We start from the raw sequence: 22855 nt of genomic DNA, 5'->3' as shown, positions 1-22855 counted from the left end.
GGAATGCCGGGGAACGGTGCGCGCAGCTGGTCCACAGTGATAACAGCTCCGGTCAAATGTCCGGCCAAATGTCAAATCTTGACATTAGGCTTGTTTGAGATGAACAAAATCTGCGCAGAACCGATCACCGGTGATCAGCGCGTAATGCATGCCGGTTAGAAATGTGTCCGAGTGCGGTCCGCCTTCCGCTGATGTCATGCTGACGTGTGTCAAAAAGCTCTCGCGAGCGCAAGGCGCACGTGTCGGATTCTGCAGTCGCGCGCAGTTGCTCTCCACATATGATGTCTATGCTCTCCACCGACTGCGCTGATCAAAAGCATGATGGGAAACGACTTGCTGACGACACAGCTTAATGTTGATTGGTTTAAACAACCGTGATGTATAATTGTTCTCTTTTAAAATCTTTGATTTTAAAACTCGGATATCATGTTTTATGTGTTTATGTTATGTGTGAATTGCCAAACTCTTGGACAGTGCGATCTCTGGGTTATGCAATGTCATTTTATTATATATACAAAAAACACATAGCCTATGTCTGTATTAAAGAAAAAATGATTGATAAACACAGGGCCGGCCCGTGGCATAGTCGGAATAGGCAAATGCTAGGGGCGCCACTCAATAGGGGCGCCAAAATGAGTGAATGAGTGAATTTTTTTTTTAGATTTTTTTTTACTAATACTATTTTAAAAACATTAATTCAAAATACTACAAAATAACGCAAAAAAAACTCCACAAAAACTTAACTAAGTCCCGCGACTCCGGTCCAGCGCATCAATCTTCCCCCGCCCAGCGAGTGCTTGATGTGCGTCAGAAACAGAGCGCGCGCAATCAGTTTACTGTTGGTAATTTGTTGTGTAGCGTCGCCCCTCGCTGCCATATTTCATATATAATTCATATTTTAAACAGCAGGGGTCAAGTAAAATACTACTTATTGGCTTAATATGCCATTATATTCATTTAATTTTCTCCTTTTTAACTGTTATAGAGTAAAATTTAGTCCGATCTGTCTGAAATTTTTCATGATTGTTTGGAGTCATATGGCACATGTTCTGACCTGTTTTTAAGAAGATCTGAGCATTCATTGAAGAGATGAAGGCTTTCTGGGACACTTGGTCAAGGCCACATTTTGAAGTGACCCTATTAAAGTCATCCAAATACAGAAGTTCAACTTTTTCTGATAATTATTGATCTAGACAGTCCAGAGTATTGTACTGCACTGGTTTTGAACATTATGATATGAACATTAAATGATCATAGATAAGGGTGTCACAATTTCGATTTTAAATCGAAAACGATCGAAATTAATTCACAAACTCAAAAATCGAAATAAAAAATGAAATCGTCGATACTGCCACGCCCCCATGTCGCGCCCGTGATGGAAAGTTCCGATTGTTTTACTGACTCTATTATTCAATCTCGTTCATCAAAATTAACTAATCTTTTTTCTAGTCATTTCAGGGGCTTTAAATGTTATACTTTTAACAGGCAAATTCCCCGAACACATCCACCAACGCAATCTTGATCATATTCTGAATTAAGAAATCATTATAATGCAGTCAAAAGTAATTTACAGGGAACATTAATAATTACTTGACCTTCCGAGTCTTTTGTTCATTTGTCGCGTGACAGAGGCAATGAACGGATCGTTCATGAACGACTCATCACGGCGCAGGAAAAAAAACACACGTGTTGAAAGGCTGTGAGTCCTCTAACTTGGATTCTATGCCCGAGCCCGATCTTGGCCGATATTTCCCGTCACTATCCTCGGGCCAGGCTCTTGATCTATAGACGTGCACTCCCAACGCAATAGAGTGCGGCGCGGGACTAGATTTGATGGCCGAGTGCGAGCGCGGGCGGTAATGCACTCACTATGTGTGTGCGGGAGAATAAAAAGATTTGCGGGACTCCCGCAAACTAGAAATATCTATGAATAAAACATATAAAAACTAATACATTTTTTTTCATCTGTTGCAGAAAAGCAACAAGAACAACTAAAACAAAATAGAAACGATTTACAGGCCAGAGTTTCTATTTATAACATGTTTGCAGCGTTGAGCGATTTAGCCAATCACAGACATATGTGTTGATTTCTTGAACGCAATGACCAATCAGAAGCATTTAAGATAGACTCTCCTCACCGCTCGAAACGGACTTTTTGTTCAGTGCTGAATTCTGTAAGCTGGCAAATCCTCTAATCATAACAAACAAAGTGTAGGCTATATATTATGAAAGATTCATTGTGCAGTCAGCTTCACTGATAATAACAGAGATGTGTGAGATTGCGATGAACTGATGTCAGCTTTTAGGAGCAACAGCAACCTGTGCTTAAAAAAAAAAATTCGAGAATCGAATCTAACCGTGACCTTAGAATCGACAATGTAATCGAATCGAGGATTTGGAGAATCGTGACACCCCTAATCCTAGATGGAATAGACCATTTACAGCTAATACAGGCAATTTACCATAGGAAATACATGGTTTTGAAGCTTTTTAACAGTTATTGCGCCACCTATGGTCCGATCTCCATGAAACTTTGCATGCTTATTCACCATTTTATGACACATATGCTCATCAATTTTTGTGAAGTTTTGACTTTTCGTTAAAGTTTTAAAGGCTTTTGACTGTATTTTGCCCCGCTCCTTTTCTAAATGACCCTGTTACAGCCACCCAAATGCAAAATTTCAACTTTTTTTTTCGATAATTATTGATCTAGAGAGTCCAGAGAATAGGCCTAGACTGGTTTGGTTCCGATCGGGCGAAAAACCAGGGACTAGTTCGCAAAAGTAGGTTTTGGACAAAATTCGACATAGCGGAAAATTTTTTCTTGCCTAAATCAAAAATGGGGATATACATTTCGTCCGTCTTGAGCCAAGGATCACAGCACTTCGTGCTTTAACACCTAATTAAATGTCCTCTGGGAAGCTCAAGGTTTTTGAACATGTATTATATTTTAACACATGGAATGGTAAAATTCAAATGTGCCTTGTACTGTGAAGTAATCACAACTGTAAAAGAAAAATACTGTATCACTGGACTTGGTAGTCCCGTAACCATGTTGCAACACTCAGTCCAGCAATGTAGAGTTGGAGACTATTAGTTTGCCAAAAGTCATGCCCTAATCCAACCAAGACCCAAGAACAATGAGCTCTCTTCCCTGGTGGAGCTTAGTTTTCAAGCTTTGAGCCTTTCTTGACAGTTCACCTGCATCCACCTCCATGATTATCTTTTGAATTACCTCAAAAGTGTAGCAGAGCTTTGTAGGGTACTGCATGTTTAATGCATAAAAAAGAGTCCAAACAACATTGCAGACGCAAGGGCTACATTCTCAAGATCTCGAAGTGCCACCACACCCTCGATGACTATTCCGACGTCGGAGGGTTCGCTGTTGGCAGTGTCTTTCATAACATAGATCCCTACTGTCATCCTCTCTATGGCACTGAAGAAATGGGTCTCAGCCATTTCCTGGTGAAAAGAATGGACACAATTATTTAAACTCACCCTCAGTAGGACAGAGCATCTTTTAAACTACACCAAAGTTACTTCTTTTTTAATTTGCTCTTTAATTTTTAAAAAGAAAAGTAGGCTTCAACAAAAAGGGCAGTACTGTCTGATCTGGGCCTAACGATGTTACACTATTACTTCACTATACACTCACAACATACTCCTGCACGAGTTGATCAGGATCCTCGTTTAGGTAGAAGCAGAGTCCTTTGACACATTCCCGACCAGCATCAATGTCATCCTTAGAGAATAAAACAAATCATATGACTGCATTTTAGCTCAAAGCTGTTCCAAGTTACAGATAGTTGTTTTATTTGAATGCAAGGTAAAGACATTTCATCATCAATTGACTACCAATGGACATAATACATAGGTTTGTTTGATTTCGTTTGCCTAATAATAAATTACAGTAGACAACATTTTTCAAATAATATTTACTTATTGGCGTACTTAGGAATTTAAAATTAATTTAGTATTTGTCCCTAATGTTTTTTTTATTTATGTTTAGATTTCTTAAAAGTACTTGCTACTCAAGTAATTTTTTCAGTAAATTCTTTTGTACTCTAAGCTTGATTTATACTTTTGCGCCGAATCTACGCCAAGCCCAACGTGCAACTTCCCAAAAATGTAACTACATGTCGCAGCGATGTGGACCGCAAGAACTGTGATTGGTCGGCTGGATAGCCTCGCAATACCTCCAAGCCCACAGGAAGTGCTCCATGCTTTGAAGTAAAATTTCAGAAAGTTATCCATTTTGTCAATAACATTTGAAAAGTCTATAAGAGCCGCACATATATAATTTCACCCCCTTTAAGTAAGCGAGAGCTAAACAGGAAGTTAGCCTGCTTGACCGGCAAAAGTCGACACAATGGAAGCTGTAGCACTACCACCAACTAGAGTTTTGGTGGTGTAATTGCAGGACAATGCCGAAACCAGCACACAAGTATAAATGCATGGCTACGGCGTAGACTTGATGCAGAAGTATAAATTAAGCTTAACTCAATTATTTTGACGACCAGATTTACTTGAGTTCAGGTTTTGCCTACTCTACCCACCTCTGCCAACCTAATCCCAACATGGGGAAAAAATGCAACTGAAAGTTAAATAGTTCGAATTCTTACCGTCACCATGGCAAGCATGTCTCTCAGCTTCTTTCCCTGCTGCCCCGATCTCTTCTCAAACAACTTCAGCATATTTGCAGTGAATAGGTCTAACTGTGAGAGGAACCTTGACTGTAGAGGCATGTTGGTGATCCGTTTAAACTCTGCATTTATCTGAAACATTAGTACAAGGACATGCATACAAGATATTAGTTAGACCTAAAACTGAGGTTGGGAAAAAATATCATTTCAATGTGGTTCAACTGAATTCAACGAAAGAAATTTAAAGCTACAGTCATTATTTCTTAGCTGCAACAATCCCTCTATTTGTAAAATACCAGCTTTGTATTTTCATGCTTCTTTTCCTTTAAGAGATCAAATGCACTATTTCCAAACATGAATGTAGTAAACTGTGGAGGCCCATCACAGTTTCACATCAGAAATACTACAATACATAAACCCAGGGATTAAAGTTCTCCGTCGCTACGACGGATTTCCGTTAATTGCAGCGAGTCTATGACGGATTTCCGTCAATTGCAGGGTTCCCGTCTGTCCATGCCTTAAATTCACTTTTCATAATTTTAAGGCCGTAAATAGGCTTTCGTTTCTCAAATAGTGTGATAAATGTCTTAATTTTAGTTTGCATAGGTCTTAAATTAAGGAAAGACGAGGTGTATTCACCCTGCTGAGGGGGATGTGATAAAGCCTGGATTGGAGCGAATGCACGTTCCTCTCTCCACTCTAAGCATTTTGTCATCGCTTCGCTTTTGGTCCACTCCGGGTTTTCAAATCCCGCGCGCGGAAAAACTGCTCCGTGTTCACTTTTGGAGAAGTGCATGTCAGGCTACAGCTGGTTTGCTGCGGTCCGAATTCGAGCGTGTTTGTTCCCGGAGCCCCCCGCAGCGTTGGTCTTGTTTCACACTCAACTTGGCGCATGCTAGAATACAGAACTCGGGTCAATATTGGCCGTTTCTCAATACCAAGTAACCTACGCACATTACGGACTTGCGTCCTTGGTAGTTCAGACTTGCCAAGTTCGACTCAGGAGAACGAACTCCCGAGGACGAGTTTTATTGTTCAGGTTAAACAAATGTGGTTCAGGCAACGCACATTGATTATCTTCACTGCATATATTTATAACAACACGAAATATAAAACACAACCCTGCTACTTTTTGTTTTCATTTTAAAAATATGAAACAATATTGATCATTAAAACTGACATTTAACAAACAGAGTCAGGGTTGTATCGTTTTATTTTATTATACATGTACACATACAGTGAAGAGAATGCATAGTAAAATGTATATATAAATAATATTTTATATATTTTAGAATATATAACATTACACAACGCTGTCTCTTTTTGTTAAATGTCAGTTTTAATGATCAATAATATCCAGTATAAAAGTATAAGTAGCCTAATAGGTAGGCTATAAGAAGCTATACAATGAGAAATAAAGCAAACAATTCAGTCAAACATTAACATTGTAGCCTATTAGAGAGATGACTAAAGTTAAATAGCCTAAATATATAAAGTTATGAAACTTCACTTTGCCCTCAGCCAAAACGATTTGCCAAGGAACAAACTATATATTAATATAGCATGTTTGGTCTTATAAAATCAATAAAAACATGCACTGAAAAGTTATGTAGATGGTTGATTAATTGTCAAGCTAAGTAATTGTTTTTCATAGATTAAAATAGCTTTTAAAATACGCAAACTGGCAATATTAAAGCGGTTTAAAGGGGAAATGAAGCAGTCAGTCAAGTTTACATGATTTAAAAGATGGATTTCCACTATAATCAAAAATTATATAAGAAACATGACAAATGTTAACAAAGAAACACCGTTATATCTTTCGTGGCAAGGGCGCCGCCATTGTGCAGTATTATAACCGGTGACATCACAGGGTGGGTTTGCTCTGTGCTGAGTTCAGTAAAATACAGTGAAAGATGCATGTAAGCTGGTCGAACCAGCAAACAACTAACGTTAGGTAACGTTACAGTCATTGTTAGCTAACAGCTGTAAGCATGAACTAGCTAACGCTAACTTAGTGTTTAGCTAGTGAACTTTATTAGTACTGACAAAAAGACGACGTGTAACGTTAAACAAACTGCACATGGAAACATTGTTCGCGATGTCTGCCATGATATTCCTGTCTCTTGTCAACACCATGGTTGCAATACATGGTCAAGATCAGCGTCTTGACAGCAGATGGATCGTGCTATCGTGGCGTAATAATCTGTTTGGTTGTAATTTACTTACCTGAATGAAATGAAATTGAATGTATCGTCCTGTGGAATCATTCATTCACAGACATCATACAAAGATGTTCAACTAATAAAGATCTTCATCGCTGGCAAACAATATAGATTGGCAGATTTGCTTTCACTAGACTGTACTGTCCACGGCCACTTCATCCAACACTCTTGATGTTCTTAAATCTTCCTGTTACGACTCTGAGTCGTGTGTGAATTGAAAGCGCTTCAGTGATTCAGTGCGTGCAGGAAACTGAACAGATCATTCAAACTGATTCGCGAACCGATTTAGACAGATCTCCCAAATCTCGTTATATGCAGGGCCATACAAGTTATGGTGTATTAGGTATAGCTCATACCTGTCAACAACACTACCGTTTTCCCCGGGAGTCTCCCGTATTTCACATCCATCTCCCGCACCCTTCCCGTTTTGTTTCTCCTGTGAAACTCCCGTAATTTGTATAGCCCAAATCTCGTTATATGCAGGGATGCAAACGGCGTACTTTATTTTAATGCAAATATGTTGTTAAATGCGTAGTTTTCCAAGCGCGCTGTATCTTTTTTATGGGCATGATGAGCGATGCTCAATTTACAAATGAATCACTCTTTTTTTTTTGTCGATTCTGTTCAAAGACTTCATCAAACAAATGAATCATTTTTTTAATTTTTTTTTTGTCGATTCTGTTCAAAGACTTCATCAAACATGTTGGCAGATCTGTCTAAATCGGTTCACGAATCAGTTTGAATGATCTGTTCCGTTTCCTGCACGCACTGAATCACTGAAGAGCTTTCAATTCACACTCGACTCGGAGTCGTAACAGGAAGATTCGTATGCTGTCAGTGAATGAATGATTCCACAGGACGATACATTCAATTTCATTTCATTCAGGTAAGTAAATTACAATCAAACAGATTATTACGCCACGATAGCACGATCCATCTGCTGTCAAGACGCTGATCTTGACCATGTATTGCAACCATGGTGTTGACAAGAGACAGGAATATGATGGCAGACATCGCGAACAATGTTTCCATGTGCAGTTTGTTAACGTTACACGTCGTCTTTTTGTCTGGTACTAATAAAGTTCACTAGCTAAACACTAAGTTAGCGTTAGCTAGTTCATGCTTACAGCTGTTAGCTAACAATGACTGTACCTAACGTTAGTTGTTTGCTGGTTCGACCAGCTTACATGCATCTTTCACTGTATTTTACTGAACTCAGCACAGAGCAAACCCACCCCGTGATGTCACCGGTTATAATACTGCACAATGGCGGCGCCCTTGCCACGAAAGATATAACGGTGTTTCTTTATATGTTAACATTTGTCATGTTTCTTATATAATTTTTGATTATAGTGGAAATCCATCTTGTAAATCATGTAAACTTGACTGACTGCTTCATTTCCCCTTTAAAACATCTCCCCTTAAAACGCTACAGGTCTCGACAATTTAAATAAAGTTAAAGGAATATGACTTGGCCTGAAAAAAAGATCAGTCAGAAGAATTTTTTTCACTTTATTCCCTGTAAACCTGTGTAAGCATTAAAATAAGCCTGCAAGCCACATCATTGCATGCAAAGGGGAGCCAAGCGTTAGTCTAACCTTAATCTACCACACAAGATTTCACAATTTTGCTGATAATTTTTTCTACTTGCCTCCATTACATCAAAGAGAGCTGGCCATCTCTCTTGAAAGTCGCTGATCATCGGAGGACAACGTATTACTTCTTGTCTTCTTAATGAAAACGTTTTCTCCATTTTAGCCCTAATTGTCTCTCTGTTATTACGCTGCTTGATATCTGAAATTAGTTCAACCCTCATCTTCTCCAGGGACTCTTCACACTCCCCAAGTGGAAAGGAAGGATAGTAGGCCACTTCACCTCTCTTTGGTTTCTTAAAGTCAAAGGCAGGACTACGTTTACCATCTGGTTTATATTTCAAAGCATTTATACATACTTCAGGACATCCTACTTTCCGGAGATGTGTGCGGTAGTTGGACAGCTTGTATTTGAGGCTGGTCTTCCATCCTCCATAGCCAGTAGCTGAGCCTCTCTCTTGTAAACATGGATGCCTCTTGATGAGCGCCACAGCAACTTGGTCAAACTCCCGGTCTGTGACATAGACTTTGTGCTGGACTATTGCTTGTATCAACCCCTCTAGTATATCGGACTTCAGCTTTGGATCAGGAATGAGCAGGGTCCCCTTTTCTCTGAAATCTGCGTTGGCTTGCTCAAGCTTTAACTCTGCATCATATGAAAAACGAGAAACATAAAGAAAATCTGGCCACGAAGACCTTGAAGAGGTGGATGGTGACGATGAGAGAATTATGGTGCTATCATCAGAAGAACATAAGGAGTCATTGTGAGTGGTTGGGGAGTCAACGTCAGCACAGTGATCTCCATCGAGAGGTCTGCAGGATGTGCATTATGACCTTGACTGTAGCTTTGTCTTGTACTTCTTCCACAGAAGTGAGGTTCATGAAGTCGTTGCCAAAAAGTGTATCCATAAACTGCAGTCGAAAGGATTGTTTTATTTTACATATAGTCTGTATCTCAGTCTCTAGGTCAGTTACAGTTGAAGGTAGACCAGAAGGAAACACCACCCTCTGACAGCTGTCTGGCCCCAGGATTACTCTGAGAATCGCTGTCATGGTCTTGCTGCACATCTCTGTTAAAAAGAAAAAGAACAATAATACGTGTGTCATCTGAGAGAATAAACTGTTGAGATCAAATGTGCAAGTATTCAAGTTTGTCAAACACCATGCTAAGAAGGAAAGACATCCAAGACATTAAAACATATACCAAGGTTATTATAGTTTTGGATTTTCTAGTTTTAATGTGTTTTAAAGTGAGTTTGGTTGTTTATTTTTTTAAATGCTTGGTTTTAGTTCAATTTTATTAATTTCAGATCAAGTTTAATCTTTTTATGTAATATGGGACTCTGTAGGTTTCTCTCGACTTCCGCCACCAAGATGCCAGGCGAGGGGCATGGACTAAAACGGGCACAGCTAAGAAATTTGAAGAGATTTCCTTTCCACCCGAAATATTAGTCAAAAGAGCAAGTTCTTGTGCTGGAGATGGAGTCAGCTCATAGGCTCCATAGTGCTCTCTATACCATCCACACAGCAGTTTCAAAACAAAAAACAATCTTGGATGCAAAATGCATATTTTTTGGATTTCCCCAAACTCAGGCAGTCCACCTTCAGACCCATGAACAACTACCATACTTAGCCTTTAGTTTATTCCCTTGCTCCAAAAATTTTTTGAAAGGTGTATTTCAGATAGATCAGGATATCTTTGTTTGAAAGATTGAGCCAACTCTTCCTTCAAAAACCCTAACGGCACACTTTGACACATCCAGCATTGGTTTATCAATACTTGGAGACGACAAGTGGTACTCAATCATATACTGGTGTTTCACAGCCAGAGAGAGGGGCACATTTTTACAGCAACTCGTCCGTTTAATTACCCTTTTAAAGAAACTGTGCTTTGCCTCAAATCTCATGGTCCAAAGACCCACAAGAGGCCCAAACAACTTTATTAGTTTTGGATAATGTTCTAGATAATGGTGTTTGGGCAGCAGTCTATTCTGTGGAAACACCTCTTGATGCCTTTGTCTGTGGTCAGAAACTTTGCTTTCAAGGAATGCAATAGACTCATCGTTGTGGACTGGGGCAACCACAATCTCCACGATCTGTTTTAGATCCAACAAGACTTGCCATGCAGGATCATGCTCAGGAATTTGGGGGCCAATTAGAAAGGGGAGCAATCTTAGCAAGCTCCAGTTTTCATGGGCATTACCACCTATAGTTTTCCTGCTTGACAGATTTTGCGGCAAAACATGAGGCTTATTTGTTTTGTCTGTCCACTTGTATGGAAAGTGAAGAATGGAATTGTTGATATCATCCAAGTTGATATACTTCTTTGATATTAGTAATTTGAGACAACTTGCTATTTCAACAGGCACAATGCCTTCAAAGAGGTCATGGGCAAAGTCAGGAGGGTAGCCACGGACAACATGAAAATGAGAAAGGGCTTTAGTCAAAGGACATGCTCGTCCAAAACAGTTACTGCCACTATCTAAGGCTGCTTTGACATGAGTCCCGTGTGTTTCTTTTGTTCTAATGATAAAGGTTTCTGATCTCACCTCATTCGATGCAATTTCTGAGGCTGTTGCAGTACAAAAACGACAAAAATAGGGGCCTGTAAAACTCTCAACAAAGCCTGCTATTCCATGAGCTCCTAAATTGTCTGCAGCAACTGACTGAACTGTACCTTTAAGCGATCTGCCCAGTTGTGGAACAAATATTCCATTAACTTCCAAAGACCTGAGATCTCTAACAAGTGGTTCTAAAATCTTGTCATAGCCACAGCACTTAACATCGTCTGTTTTGCACAACAGTGCTAAGTAGATGGAGGTCAAAGACGAATTACATCCAGAAGGAAGGTTACTCAGCACCCAATATAAAGCACAAAGTTTGTGTGTTTTACGTGAGGTGCCTAGAGGGTTGCAGACCTCGAAGTCATCAACATACAAACTTACAGATAGTCTTGACTCCTTTCCTGACAAAAAAGTGTTTTGCTTAAAATGCAGACCGTCCCCGAAAGACCTGTACACAATTTCACCTGAAGTCTCCGCTTCTGTTTTGTGATCTATCTTGTCCAAGATATCTTTTCTATTCAAAAAAACTTGTAGTGATTCAAGAATGGGGACATACTGAAAGGTTTTGTTCTCTTTAGATATATCCAAAATATATTCAACTGGTTCTATTACATTAAAGTTTGCATTATAATACTGCTTACGTTGAAATGCAGAACTCAAAGTCCCACCCTTAGCTATGGCTTTATTTATAGGATTCCCTGTGCATAAAGCCGTGGTTATTTCCTCTATGACATCTCTGTCAACCTGAAGGTTGTGCCTCTGAAAAATATCAACTTGAACACCATCAGTGAGGGAACTTGAGAGAGAGTTAGTTAAGTCGTTAAGCTCAGACAAAAAATCACTGATTGCTGTGCTTGGTACATGAGTAAAATGTTCTAACTTTAACAGAGCTGCTGCAAAAGTGTGTTCTATTACATTTGGAAGGTCTTTTAGGGTATCTACACTGGAATCTGGTTGTGCATCCAAGTATACCTTACCTATATCATCGTTTGAAGTATGTTCAGTTGAATTCAGGGAAACAAAAGTGGTAGATGTCACAATGCCTGGTTTAAAATCTGTTAATGCATAGGAATTGTGTTTTCTGCTCTTGTGGGATTTAAATATTCCATTGATATTCGTTTGAAAGTCTCAGCCCAAAAACATGCAAGTTACAACCTCATTTTTCTTCAGGTGTGCATTAATGTGAACCCAGTAATCCCTTTCAGAGACAAGATCCTCACAAAGACATAAATGGCAGCTAAATATACAGCTCTCTGTTTGATGAGAGGTTTCAGCCACATGGAATCTATTCAAATGAATTAAAAGTGCATTCCATGTTCTAAAAGTGCACGGGCAGGTTACATATGCACATGGAAATCTATTATTATTCCCATAAAAACTATGTTTTACCCGATAATGCTTTAATACATACTTGGTAAAACTGAGGGTTAGGCTTTACAACGCCACATTCACAGCATTTTCTGCATCACTCGTCACTGAAAAAGAGAAATAAAAAATAAAATAAATAAGGATAAATCAAAGAAAGGTTTTACAAATATAAGTATTTCTAATTAGAAATAAACATGCTGTCAAAATATCAAATAACAACAGCTAAACATACTAGGGGTACTGCTATCAGGATTTTTGGGGTCAAATCATGTATATTATGTTATACAACAATGTATATTAATTATTAGAATTAACCTTTAAAAATTAACCTTTAAATGACCAATACAACCAATATAAAAGCAGTAGCTTAACCTTCTTGTAAGAAAGTGATTGCAGCCTCTACTTATTGACTGAATGGTTATTTATTGATCCAAATGTGTCAGCAAACGGAGCGTCGCACCCCAACTGAAAAGGCTTTATGTAGCCCCCCTGTAGGGCTATGGCAGTGCTTACTACGCCACCCCTTGGACAGGACTAGTAAGAGCAAGAGGACTCTATGTTGCAACAAAAAGCATGCCCAGGCTTGGATTAACAAAGTGTAAAAAAAAATACAATCTTTATTTTTTTTTTGGTTTCAGTAAAAAAACATGAGTCGCTTTTGGTTGTCCATAAATAACATGAAAATACATAATTTAGCATAGGAATAGTACAGAGGAGGGTGGGCCACCGGACCACAAGCCGGCCCAGGCCTAGGTTTCAATACCACACGTGAACTAAGGTGCACCCTTGATGTAGAACCAACACTACAAACTCAGCCTTCACACCCACAGCAATCATGCTCCTTGAGCCATTTCTAAAAGGTGCACACGTCACAGCATTACACTGCACACATTGGTTCCCCAAATGGGTGAAACACTCAAATTAAGCTAGAACCTGGTGCGCTAGTCTTTCCTATGGGCCCGACCCACCCCAAGACTACTACTGGGGAGGGGGATGAACAAACAAATAAGAAAAGAAGAAAAATCGCTAGCCGGTGGTCACAATTAGTTCACTACCACAAATATCTTACAATCCACCGGTTAGCAGAAAAAAAGAAAAAAAAAAAAAAAACATTTACCAAAGAAAATGTCTAAAAAGCAGCACCTGCACATTCATACACATTTAAACACATTCAAAAGAACAGCAGCCGACAATGGATTGGCTGTAGCCTCTATAAAAAAAACAAGAGACGCAGTTGAGTGCTCTGTGTGCCTAAAATTTATAAGCAGTCAGTCCATTATATAGCTACTAAACCCCCGCACACACGCCAACCACCAGCCAATAAATTCATCATCAGTCAATCTATTTACATAAAGCTGCTAAACGCACATTCCCTTTTTACCACACACATAATAATCATAGCCATTACATACCCGCCTGCCGTCAGGTGATTGTGTGGGTAGACAGTGTTTCGGCGCGTCCCACTTTCACCAGGCTCACGAAACGCTGGTGAACATATCACCGGAGCCCCATTACAACCAAAACAATAAACAAGCAGGGATACGCTAACACAGTCAGATTAAAATGTACCTCCGAGTTCGTCAATCCAGGCGTTCCCACCGTTTCAGAAGCATACACACCAACAGTAGTGCTGTTGGCAGTCACTCGCAACACCTTGCGCTAACAGCACTCCGGAATACTGCCGCGCTCCAACCCGTTAGCAGCTAGCTATAATGCATGGCTACCGGCATAAGGACCCCAGGTGCCTATATACCTGCCTGCTCTCAATTCTAACCACTCCCACCCACATTAGGTACCGTAGCAGCACGGGGAGGAGTGAAAGCGAGCCGAAGCGGTGAAAGAGAGATGAGAGAAAAAAAAAAAAGAACCAAAACAAACGTCTCAAACCCACAGGCTACATTTAGAAGCACAAACGTTAAAAGTTGCGGCCAGCTGCTTGGCAGTTATCAACAAAGACTTATTAACGGTCATCAACGTATTATTTGCCAGAAAAACAGAGAGAGAAAGACAAGGAGACGGCGGATACATGGATTCTCCTGTTTTCTATATTATAATTTTTAAAGAAGCTTGCTATATTATATCTGCGGCTGATCAAGTTATTATTTAACGGCAGGCCAAAACGGCCCACAGGCCACTGGGAGATCTCCCTTTGCAGACTCCCTCCTGTGTTTAAACATGAAATAAACAACAACAACAGGTATTCAAATTTGAAGGTTGCACAAGTTGTAAAAACTTCTGGCACTATCTCCAAAAATGGTAGCAAAATGCGGGAAAACATTTTAGACCGACATCCTGTGGGAAACACTGAATAGCCTACTACAGAACCCTGCCCAGTGAGGCAAAAAATGTAAACATTACTCACCACACAAACGTGAGCCCACATTGAAAGAGCTGACTCCACATGACATGTACAGAGTGTGAGTTTAGTGTCCATCTGCAACAACAAAGAGCAAGAACATAAATTAATTTTACCACGAAATAATTAAAAACAAGACTATATGTTAATGTTAAATCATAAGCCTTACAAGTTAAACTCTTCCTTCTTGTTTAACATGCACAGCTAAGAACCATTTAAAAACACATTTTGTAGATTAAGTGACCCCTTGTCTTTTCTAAAAGGTTAAACTTACTCAAAATGTACCATACAACTTAAAACATTAATGCAGTTCCTGGCAAAGCAGTATTTTGGGTGAGCACCCCACCCCCAAAGTTGTTGATTTTTATCTCTAGTTACCAATAGACTGTATAATGTTAAAACACTTGCTAAACACAGGAAAATACAACTGTGCACTTTCTGAAATGAAGTATCTCTGGCTTCCAGAACTGGGACTAACATTTGCTCAAATTACTTTAACGTTATTGTTACCTTGTTAGCTCATGGTTAAAACCATAGACATAATATAGAGATAGAGATTGGCCGCTGGGCGCAAGAAATGCGGCCGCCATCTTTAACTGGTCAACTCCTAGTTATGTTGCGTGGCAGCTGTTAAGATGCCAAGCACTGTGCAGCATATTCCTGGTAAATACAGAAAAAAACTACCTCTGTCCCTGTTTTGTTTTTGAAGACACAACATTAGGTTTTTCAATCAGATTGATAGTCAAGATGTTTCCCCCCCTTTTTGGGCATTATGTTCCCAGTTTTGATCACGGACGTCTGGTCACTTTATATCATATATCAGAATATTCTATTACTGTTAAGCAGTGGCGGTTGGTGATAATTATTTTTGGAGGGGCGGGGCGAAAATAAATACAAATAAATTTCAGATAGCTGTTTGAGGTCTCTTACCCCCTTCATTGTCCACAAAACTTCAGTGCCGACACGTTTCTCTTAACACGCGCGGGGCAAGCTCGTCCTCTGTCACTGGCTGCTGCCGGATTTGTAAATCGGGTTGGTCCGGTCCGAGATACTTTATCCTTTTTTTTTCTTCCAGCGAACGCCTTGTGAAAGGTGTTTTTTTTTTGTAAATTAATGACAGAATTTGGTTTAACTGCTGCCATTATCTCTACGAAAGTGATCTGCCTAGCAAGGTTTTGGCGGAGTCGCCTGCGCACTCGCAGTAGTAGCCAAGAGCGTAAAGTTGAATGACAGGTGACGTGAACCAATCAGATTGGATAAAATAACATGTATCAAAATCTGATTCGCCAGGGACGCAGTGACCTGCGCCCGTAGGAGGATCTTTAAGAAACTAGTTAGAGACCAGCTTCAGATCACATGCTGCTGAAAATTTAAGGACTCAGATAGACATCCATTTGTCCGGCGTCCCTCGCCCATGAAACCGCATATTGACGAGACACCACTGCTGTTAAGCCAACTATGAATATTAAAAATACGCTGAACCATGTGTCCTGTATCATAGCTACATGTATGACCTTTGCAGAAAAAAACCCGCGTGAAAATCAGTTCGGTGTGATTAATTAAATGCACGGACACCTCATTGCACCCGCCAAACAGATTGCACTGAGTGGAGCGGGTGATCGGTCTAAGATGGCGGCCCCACGGATCTTCCGCGCCAGCAGGCAGTAGCGGCCGATAAGGCGTCTAACATTACTCTCTATTAAGTTATATCTATGGTTAAAACACACTTCATCCAAATTCGACAAAAAAAAAAATGTAAACTCACCAAAACCTTGTTGTTCCAAAAATCACCAATTCAGTTTTGCTGCAACAAACCTCTAACTAGTAGAATTATATTGTAGCCTATTCTGTCAGTAACTTATATTATGCACGTCTCTGTTTCTCTCTTACTTGTAAAGTTACTCTGAGCTACGCAACCGTTTTTTGCAGGTGCTTAACAAGCGATCTCACTTTCATCTTGTAAAATCTGCTTTTTTCTTTGCTCTCTTCGTAAATGGGGGTCCTACATTATTTTATTACTGTTACCAGGAGGCTATTAGCAAAATATACTTACAGAGTTGAGCTGACCGATGGTGGAATAGACCCAGGTCGAGTTGAGCTGGAAGTTGTAAGTGGGACCGTTGAAAAAAGCGTGGACTTTTCTTTCTTCTTCCTGAAATGCTTCTGCACCCGTTTGTGAATATCGTGAGATGAAATGAGAACTGATACATTCACTTGATTCTCTGTCTTTATCCCAACATGAGCTAAATATGTTCGTGCACGCTTTCTGCATATAATGTGCAGTCTACACAATGCTATCACGTTTTACTTAAGAACATAAAACCCTTTAGTAAAATATACTAAATATAATTTGATAAATCTAACAGGTGACCAGTCTCCCTTTTTTCAGTGTATAGCTATGCAGTGTTCTAAGCAGCCTGGATTGTTTGCTGTACGTGATTGCAACACTTATTAAGAGCACAAGAGACTTGAGACTTGCCTTGGACTCTAGCTCAAAAACTTGAGAGGATCTCTGGCTAGGCCAAGCTAATAGCAATCCGACCAAGCTATGGACCAGCTTAGCTAAGACAATGGCAATCTGTCCAAGCTGGTCCACCAACTCTGTCAAGCTAGTCTACTAACTGGTCCAAGCTAGTGATGCTGATGACCAGCTAATGGTCAGGACCAGCCACCAGTTTGGGCTGCTATTAGCTGAATTTTTCAGTACACCTATGTCCTTGTCAGCATTGTTGTTATTTTTTTTGCAGATGTGAGGATGACAGTGACAAGATACCTGCTGCAAAAAGAGCCAAGAAGTCTTTGTCACGGAAAGCAGAGACTGTTGCAAAGAGAGAGAAGAAGACTCTGTCATGGAGGGAAGAGACTGATGTCGACGTGGCCCCAAAGCCTTGGAGATTCCGGCCGGCACGGGAACCTGGGCCGCAGTTGAGTCTTGCTGACTCACAGTCCCCTGTGAGTCTGTTCAAACTGTTTTTCTCAGAGAGTGCCGTATCAAATCTGTGCCACAACACAAACGCTCAGGCTGCCAGGGCGCTCGCAAAGGGTCGCAAATACAGTTGGACAGATGTCAATGTTGGCGAGCTGTACCACTACATTGGACTCGTTTTCTACATGGCCACGGTGAAGATGAGCTCCATCGCTGACTACTGGCGGCAGCACAGTATTTTTACTGTGCCTTTCCCCGCCACAGTCATGTCTAGGGACCGATACCGCACCATTTCATGGAATTTGCACATTAGTCACCCAGATGCAGACGAGGAAAATGACAAAAAGAGGGGCACAGCTGAACATGACCGACTTTTCAGGGTCAAACCCCTCATGGACACTATCCGTCTTGCTTGCAAAGCATTCTATCATCCTAGAAGAAATTTAGCTGTGAAGGAAAGATTTGTGGCATGCAGAGAAAATACAGAAATAGCACGGTACATGAAAGCCAAGCCTACTAAGGTGGGCTTCAAGTTTTTTGTCCTTACTGACTCGTCGAATGGATATACTGTGGACCTCTCTGTGTACACGGGCAAGAACATCTTTCCCAAGGACCATGGGCTTTCTTATGATGCTGTGATGTCTCTTCTGGACAGGAAGGTTTTGGGCTCTGGGTACCATGTGTACATGGACGATTTCTACACAAGTCCAAAGCTCTTAACAGACTTATTTGCTATGAAGTTTGGTGCTTGCGGGACTTACAGAGACTATAGGAAGGACTTCCCACGGAGCGCATCTAATTCACTGACCAAAAAGTCCACCAGGGGATCCATCAGGTGGATTCGGGATGGGCCTCTTGTGTGTGTGAAGTGGATGGACAAACAAGAGGTGTCTGTTTGCTCCACCGTCCATGCTGCCTATAAAGGAGACCGTGTGAAAAGGAAAGTGAAAGCACAAGATACATGGAGGAAAAAGATTTTTCCATGTCCTGCGCCTGTGACCGCGTACAACCAGCACATGGCGGGTGTTGACCTGTCCGACCAGCTGTTGCAGTACTACACTATCAAGCACAAAACCATGAAGTGGTACAGAAAAGTCTTTCTACACTTTTTGGACATTGCTGCCACCAACGCTTTCATATTGCACAAGGAGCTACACGGCAACATGACGCACAAGGAGTTTATGGAAGAGCTTATTGCACAGCTCTGTGGTGCGTCTCAGAAAACTGCACCAAAACACACCAGTATTGACCATGTGCCGGTTCCTGGAGCTGAGCTGACCTCCGATGTCAGAAAAATTGCCACTGCTGGTCGCCGCATGTGTGTTCATTGCAAAGCAGTGCATGGAAAGAAGAAACATACACCTTGGAAATGCCAGGCATGTGACGTTCACTTGTGTCTTCAGTTGAACAGGAACTGTTTCCAGGAATGGCACCAAGATTTGTGAGAGTTCTGAAAAGTATATTTTTGGAAGATCACCCCAAAAAGGACCCATGATATCAAGTCTTTTGTTTATTGTAACACAGAATATGTGGTGTATTGTTTATGTAGGGGTGGTGGTTTTTAAATGAAAAATGAATGAAGAATGAAGCAGTGTATGTAAAATAGGGTCTCATGTAATTTTCTAATTCCATTTCTATGATCTGAGGATTATCCAATGGTGAGACAGGTAGCACACAACAGCAATCCAGCCTCGTAGTGGAAGCATTAGGAACGGTAGGTAAAAAATATAAGAGGTGCAGTCTGTTTAAAGTTATTATTGCAATGAAAACTATTGCCTTCATCTGATGTGTATATATATGTATACATTTCAATGTGGTAAATGTATTGGGTTTTTTTAGTGGTGTCCTTGGAGTTCATCTTTTTTTTTGTATCATATTTTTTTTTAAGTTTTCCATATGAATTATCCAGTTGAATAAATCTTTTTTTATATATATAATTTGAATCTGAAGTATGCTTTGGTCTATTGTTTTTGTGTGAGTGTTCAAATCTGTGTGCTCAAAAATGTGCCTTTTGATGGGAGATTTTAGACCTCCATGAACTATTTTGAGAAATTTAGGTAATATCTCCATGTATTTTGAGTTTCCCCGGAAACTAGCACAATGTTCTTCTGTTGTGTTTCAGCAGTGCTAAATAGATTACTTACAAATTGTATGTTTCTGCTTCCAAAATTACAAGACATTTTTGTTAGTTATGTAAACCATTATATTACACATATTTGGTCATATAATGTGAACACTTTTAAGATTACTTTTAGGCCCTGTTTACACTTGTTATTAAGATGTGTTTTGGTCGATTGGATCACAGGTGGATGACGCTGAAATAAAGGTGTAAGGGGTCTAAAACGTTTTGAGCTTGTCCATTTACATTTTACATTTAGCTGACGCTTTTATCCAAAGCGACTTACAATTGCTATATATGTCAGAGGTCGCACGCCTCTGGAGCAACTAGGGGTTAAGTGTCTTGCTCAGGGACATGTTGGTGTCTCACAGTGGATTCGAACCCGGGTCTCTCACACTAAAGGCATGTGTCTTATCCACTGCGCCATCACCACCACTTTCAAAGGTAGTCGAAAATGCATTTGACCGAATTGCTTTCCCAGTGTAAATGCTCAGGTGGTCGAATGTTTTCAAACAGCCATAAATTACCATCAACTCTCTGCCTACTGACCTCATGTGTAAACATTATGGGATGTGCACTAGCCAGACTGCATTTGAACTTAGCTGGAGACCTAAGTTTGGTGTGAAGATGAAAAACGAACCAAGCTCAATTTTCTCTCACCATTCCTGATTTCTAACATGATTCTGTGATTTTGCTGCTGTCAGAGCAGAAACGAAAGCTGCTGCTCTACATGTCTTTTCTGTAGTCTCCAAGCACTTTCATATGTAAATTGTGCAAGCTTATTTTGTCCATTATATTGAAAGATCTGAAAAAGCACATACATTTACCCGCCCATAGACCCTCCACTCGAAGAAATCAGGACATAAGTGTTTGAAAGTGGACAAAAGAGACGGATTAAAACACCAGGTGTAAACGGTAATGTCTCCCTCATCTACTTTTGATCCGATCGAGCAAACATCTTAATTCCAGGTGTTAATAGTGCCTTAGATTACTTTTGATCTCACTTGTTTATCACATTTAACTGAAAAATAAGTGCATTAAACTTTTACATCATGGTAAATAATTATGGTAAACCATTATTATGGTTCACAGAGGAACTGCAAGGGGGTTTGTGAGTTTAATGAAAAACTAATTAAATCATTTAAAATTAAAATGTTTATTTTTTTTATTTTAAAATGGTTTTGAAAGAGAGAAAAAAAGCCTTTGAAAGACTTAATTCATGGTTAAATTACTTACTGGGTGATTATTCAAATAATGAATTTGCTCATCAGGAGTTGATTTGATGCAATGTTGAGAAAACACTCCTTAAAAAATGAAATGGTTTCTGTAAATCCAGTGGTCAAATGATTTGTGGCCTCTCAAACTTCCATTTGTAGCCACCTGACTGGTTGCTGGTCTGTGTGTGCAATTTCACAAAACTAAAAGACTTTCTGAATATATATATAGGTATTTTGCGTGGCTAGACGCTGTTGTGGGGAACCAATACAATCACGCCGCGCTATGGCTGCAGACAACTAATGGTATACTTGGCCTTAAGCCCTCAGCAGAGCTAAGAGGAACCAAGACATAAAAGGGAATTTCTCATTTCGCTAGGGGCTCAGACATAAATCGGAGCCGCCTAGGAACGTAAACCAGGAAGAACTCGTAGAAGTCGATCCTGCCTAGAATCGTTCCAAGAAAACCTGAATGGCCTAAGCACTAGAAGGGCCGAGAGCTGGTTAGGTAAGAAAAGGCAATAGCCTGTTACCAGATGCAGGGAACATATCCCCTTTTGGGAGATTTAAAGCTGCAGTTGGGAGTTTTGTGAAAATGTTGACTTAGCCTGAAAATTTGAACAAGCACAACTTACAGGTCCAACCCCCTTGCTCTCTGCTGCACTACAGCCCTCCCTCCACAGCTCCTCCCCCACAGCGGAGCCTGCCGTGAACGCGCAGGCTAGTAAGCAGGACCACCGATGACGGCGGATTATAAACAGTTATGGAACATTCACTAATAGGGACGAAACATCAACCATATGCTTTACATTGACTATGGCCTGCCCATACTTTGACTACAAACTTGGTCCTCAAATCATTATGTATTTTGCAATACATGTAACTTTATAACGTTGCACTCTTTCTATAAGTTATAAATAGCTAGTAAGATAACGTTAAAGGATTAGTTCACTTTTAAAAAATCTTTTGCTGATAATTTACTCACCCCCATGTCATCCAAGATGTCCATGTCTTTCTTTCTTCAGTCGAAAAGAAATTAAGGTTTTTGATGAAAACATTCCAGGCTTTTTCTCCATATAATGGACTTCAATAGGACACAAATGTTTTGAGGACCAAATGACAGTTTCAGCGCAGCTTTAAACGATACCAGACGATGAATAAGGGTCTTATCTAGCGAAACGATCGGTCATTTCAAAAATAAGTAAAAAACTTTAAGTTTTATAAGCACAAATGCTTGCCTTGCTCTGTTCTGTGATGCACGTTCGTGATCCTGTTCGAACTCGTTCATCAAAATGTACAAATCTTTTTTCGAGTCATTTTGTTCGTTGAATGAACGAAATGACTCAAAAAAAGATTAGTTCATTGGGATGAACGAGTTCGAACAGGAGAGTCACGAACGACGGTACGCGCTCGCGCTGTGCAAGAGAGGGGTGATCAGCGCGTACACGAGCGTGATTGACACTGCTTAGACATTCCTCCTGGCTCTGATTGGTTGTTTCTGACTGGGAGCGGTGTATTTCTGCAAATGGCAATAGGACCACAGGGAGGAGCCAGAGGAGCTTGATTTTTTCACAGATTATCTGTCTCATATTCTACTGTCAGGACATAATGACAGTTTTAACAAATATTTGTTTACAAAAGTTACAATACTGGAGCTTTAACATGTATGATTATCTGGGTCAAACCCGTATGAATAATTATTAATTGTAAAATTACTAATTTTTGAATACATATCCCCAAAGCCTGACCCAGGTTCCTTACAGTTTGGTGGAGAAAACCTTTAAACACATTTTAAACTTGTTTATGAGCAATTCAGTTTCAATCATAGGCGTCGATTTCGGTGGGTACGCG

General features: G+C 40.1%; 1 protein-coding gene across 2 annotated transcripts in view; it reads right to left on the bottom strand.

The window, feature by feature from the left end:
* Positions 1–481: 481 nt before the first annotated feature.
* The window catches only part of LOC143721242 (uncharacterized), a 44785-nt gene continuing 22411 nt past the window's right edge, over positions 482–22855 (bottom strand). The window contains exons 2-7 of one of the 2 annotated variants that reach the window (XM_077211527.1): positions 14752–14823; positions 12433–12496; positions 8517–9527; positions 4623–4775; positions 3656–3742; positions 482–3462 (exon numbers count right to left, since the gene is read on the bottom strand). In XM_077211527.1, the coding sequence (XP_077067642.1) occupies positions 3274–3462; positions 3656–3742; positions 4623–4775; positions 8517–8681 (594 nt within the window). In that variant the 5' untranslated portion in view covers positions 8682–9527; positions 12433–12496; positions 14752–14823 and the 3' untranslated portion in view covers positions 482–3273. The remainder of the gene's footprint in view (positions 3463–3655; positions 3743–4622; positions 4776–8516; positions 9528–12432; positions 12497–14751; positions 14824–22855) is intronic. The other variant, XM_077211528.1, reaches the window with a different exon arrangement.

This window comes from Siphateles boraxobius, unplaced genomic scaffold (assembly GCF_051911475.1).
Source record: "Siphateles boraxobius isolate OS27281-9 unplaced genomic scaffold, OSU_SipBor_1 65, whole genome shotgun sequence".
Classification (NCBI taxonomy): domain Eukaryota; kingdom Metazoa; phylum Chordata; class Actinopteri; order Cypriniformes; family Leuciscidae; genus Siphateles; species Siphateles boraxobius.
The sequence above is the reverse complement of the archived record's forward strand: the minus strand, read 5'-3'. Positions and strand labels throughout refer to the sequence as shown.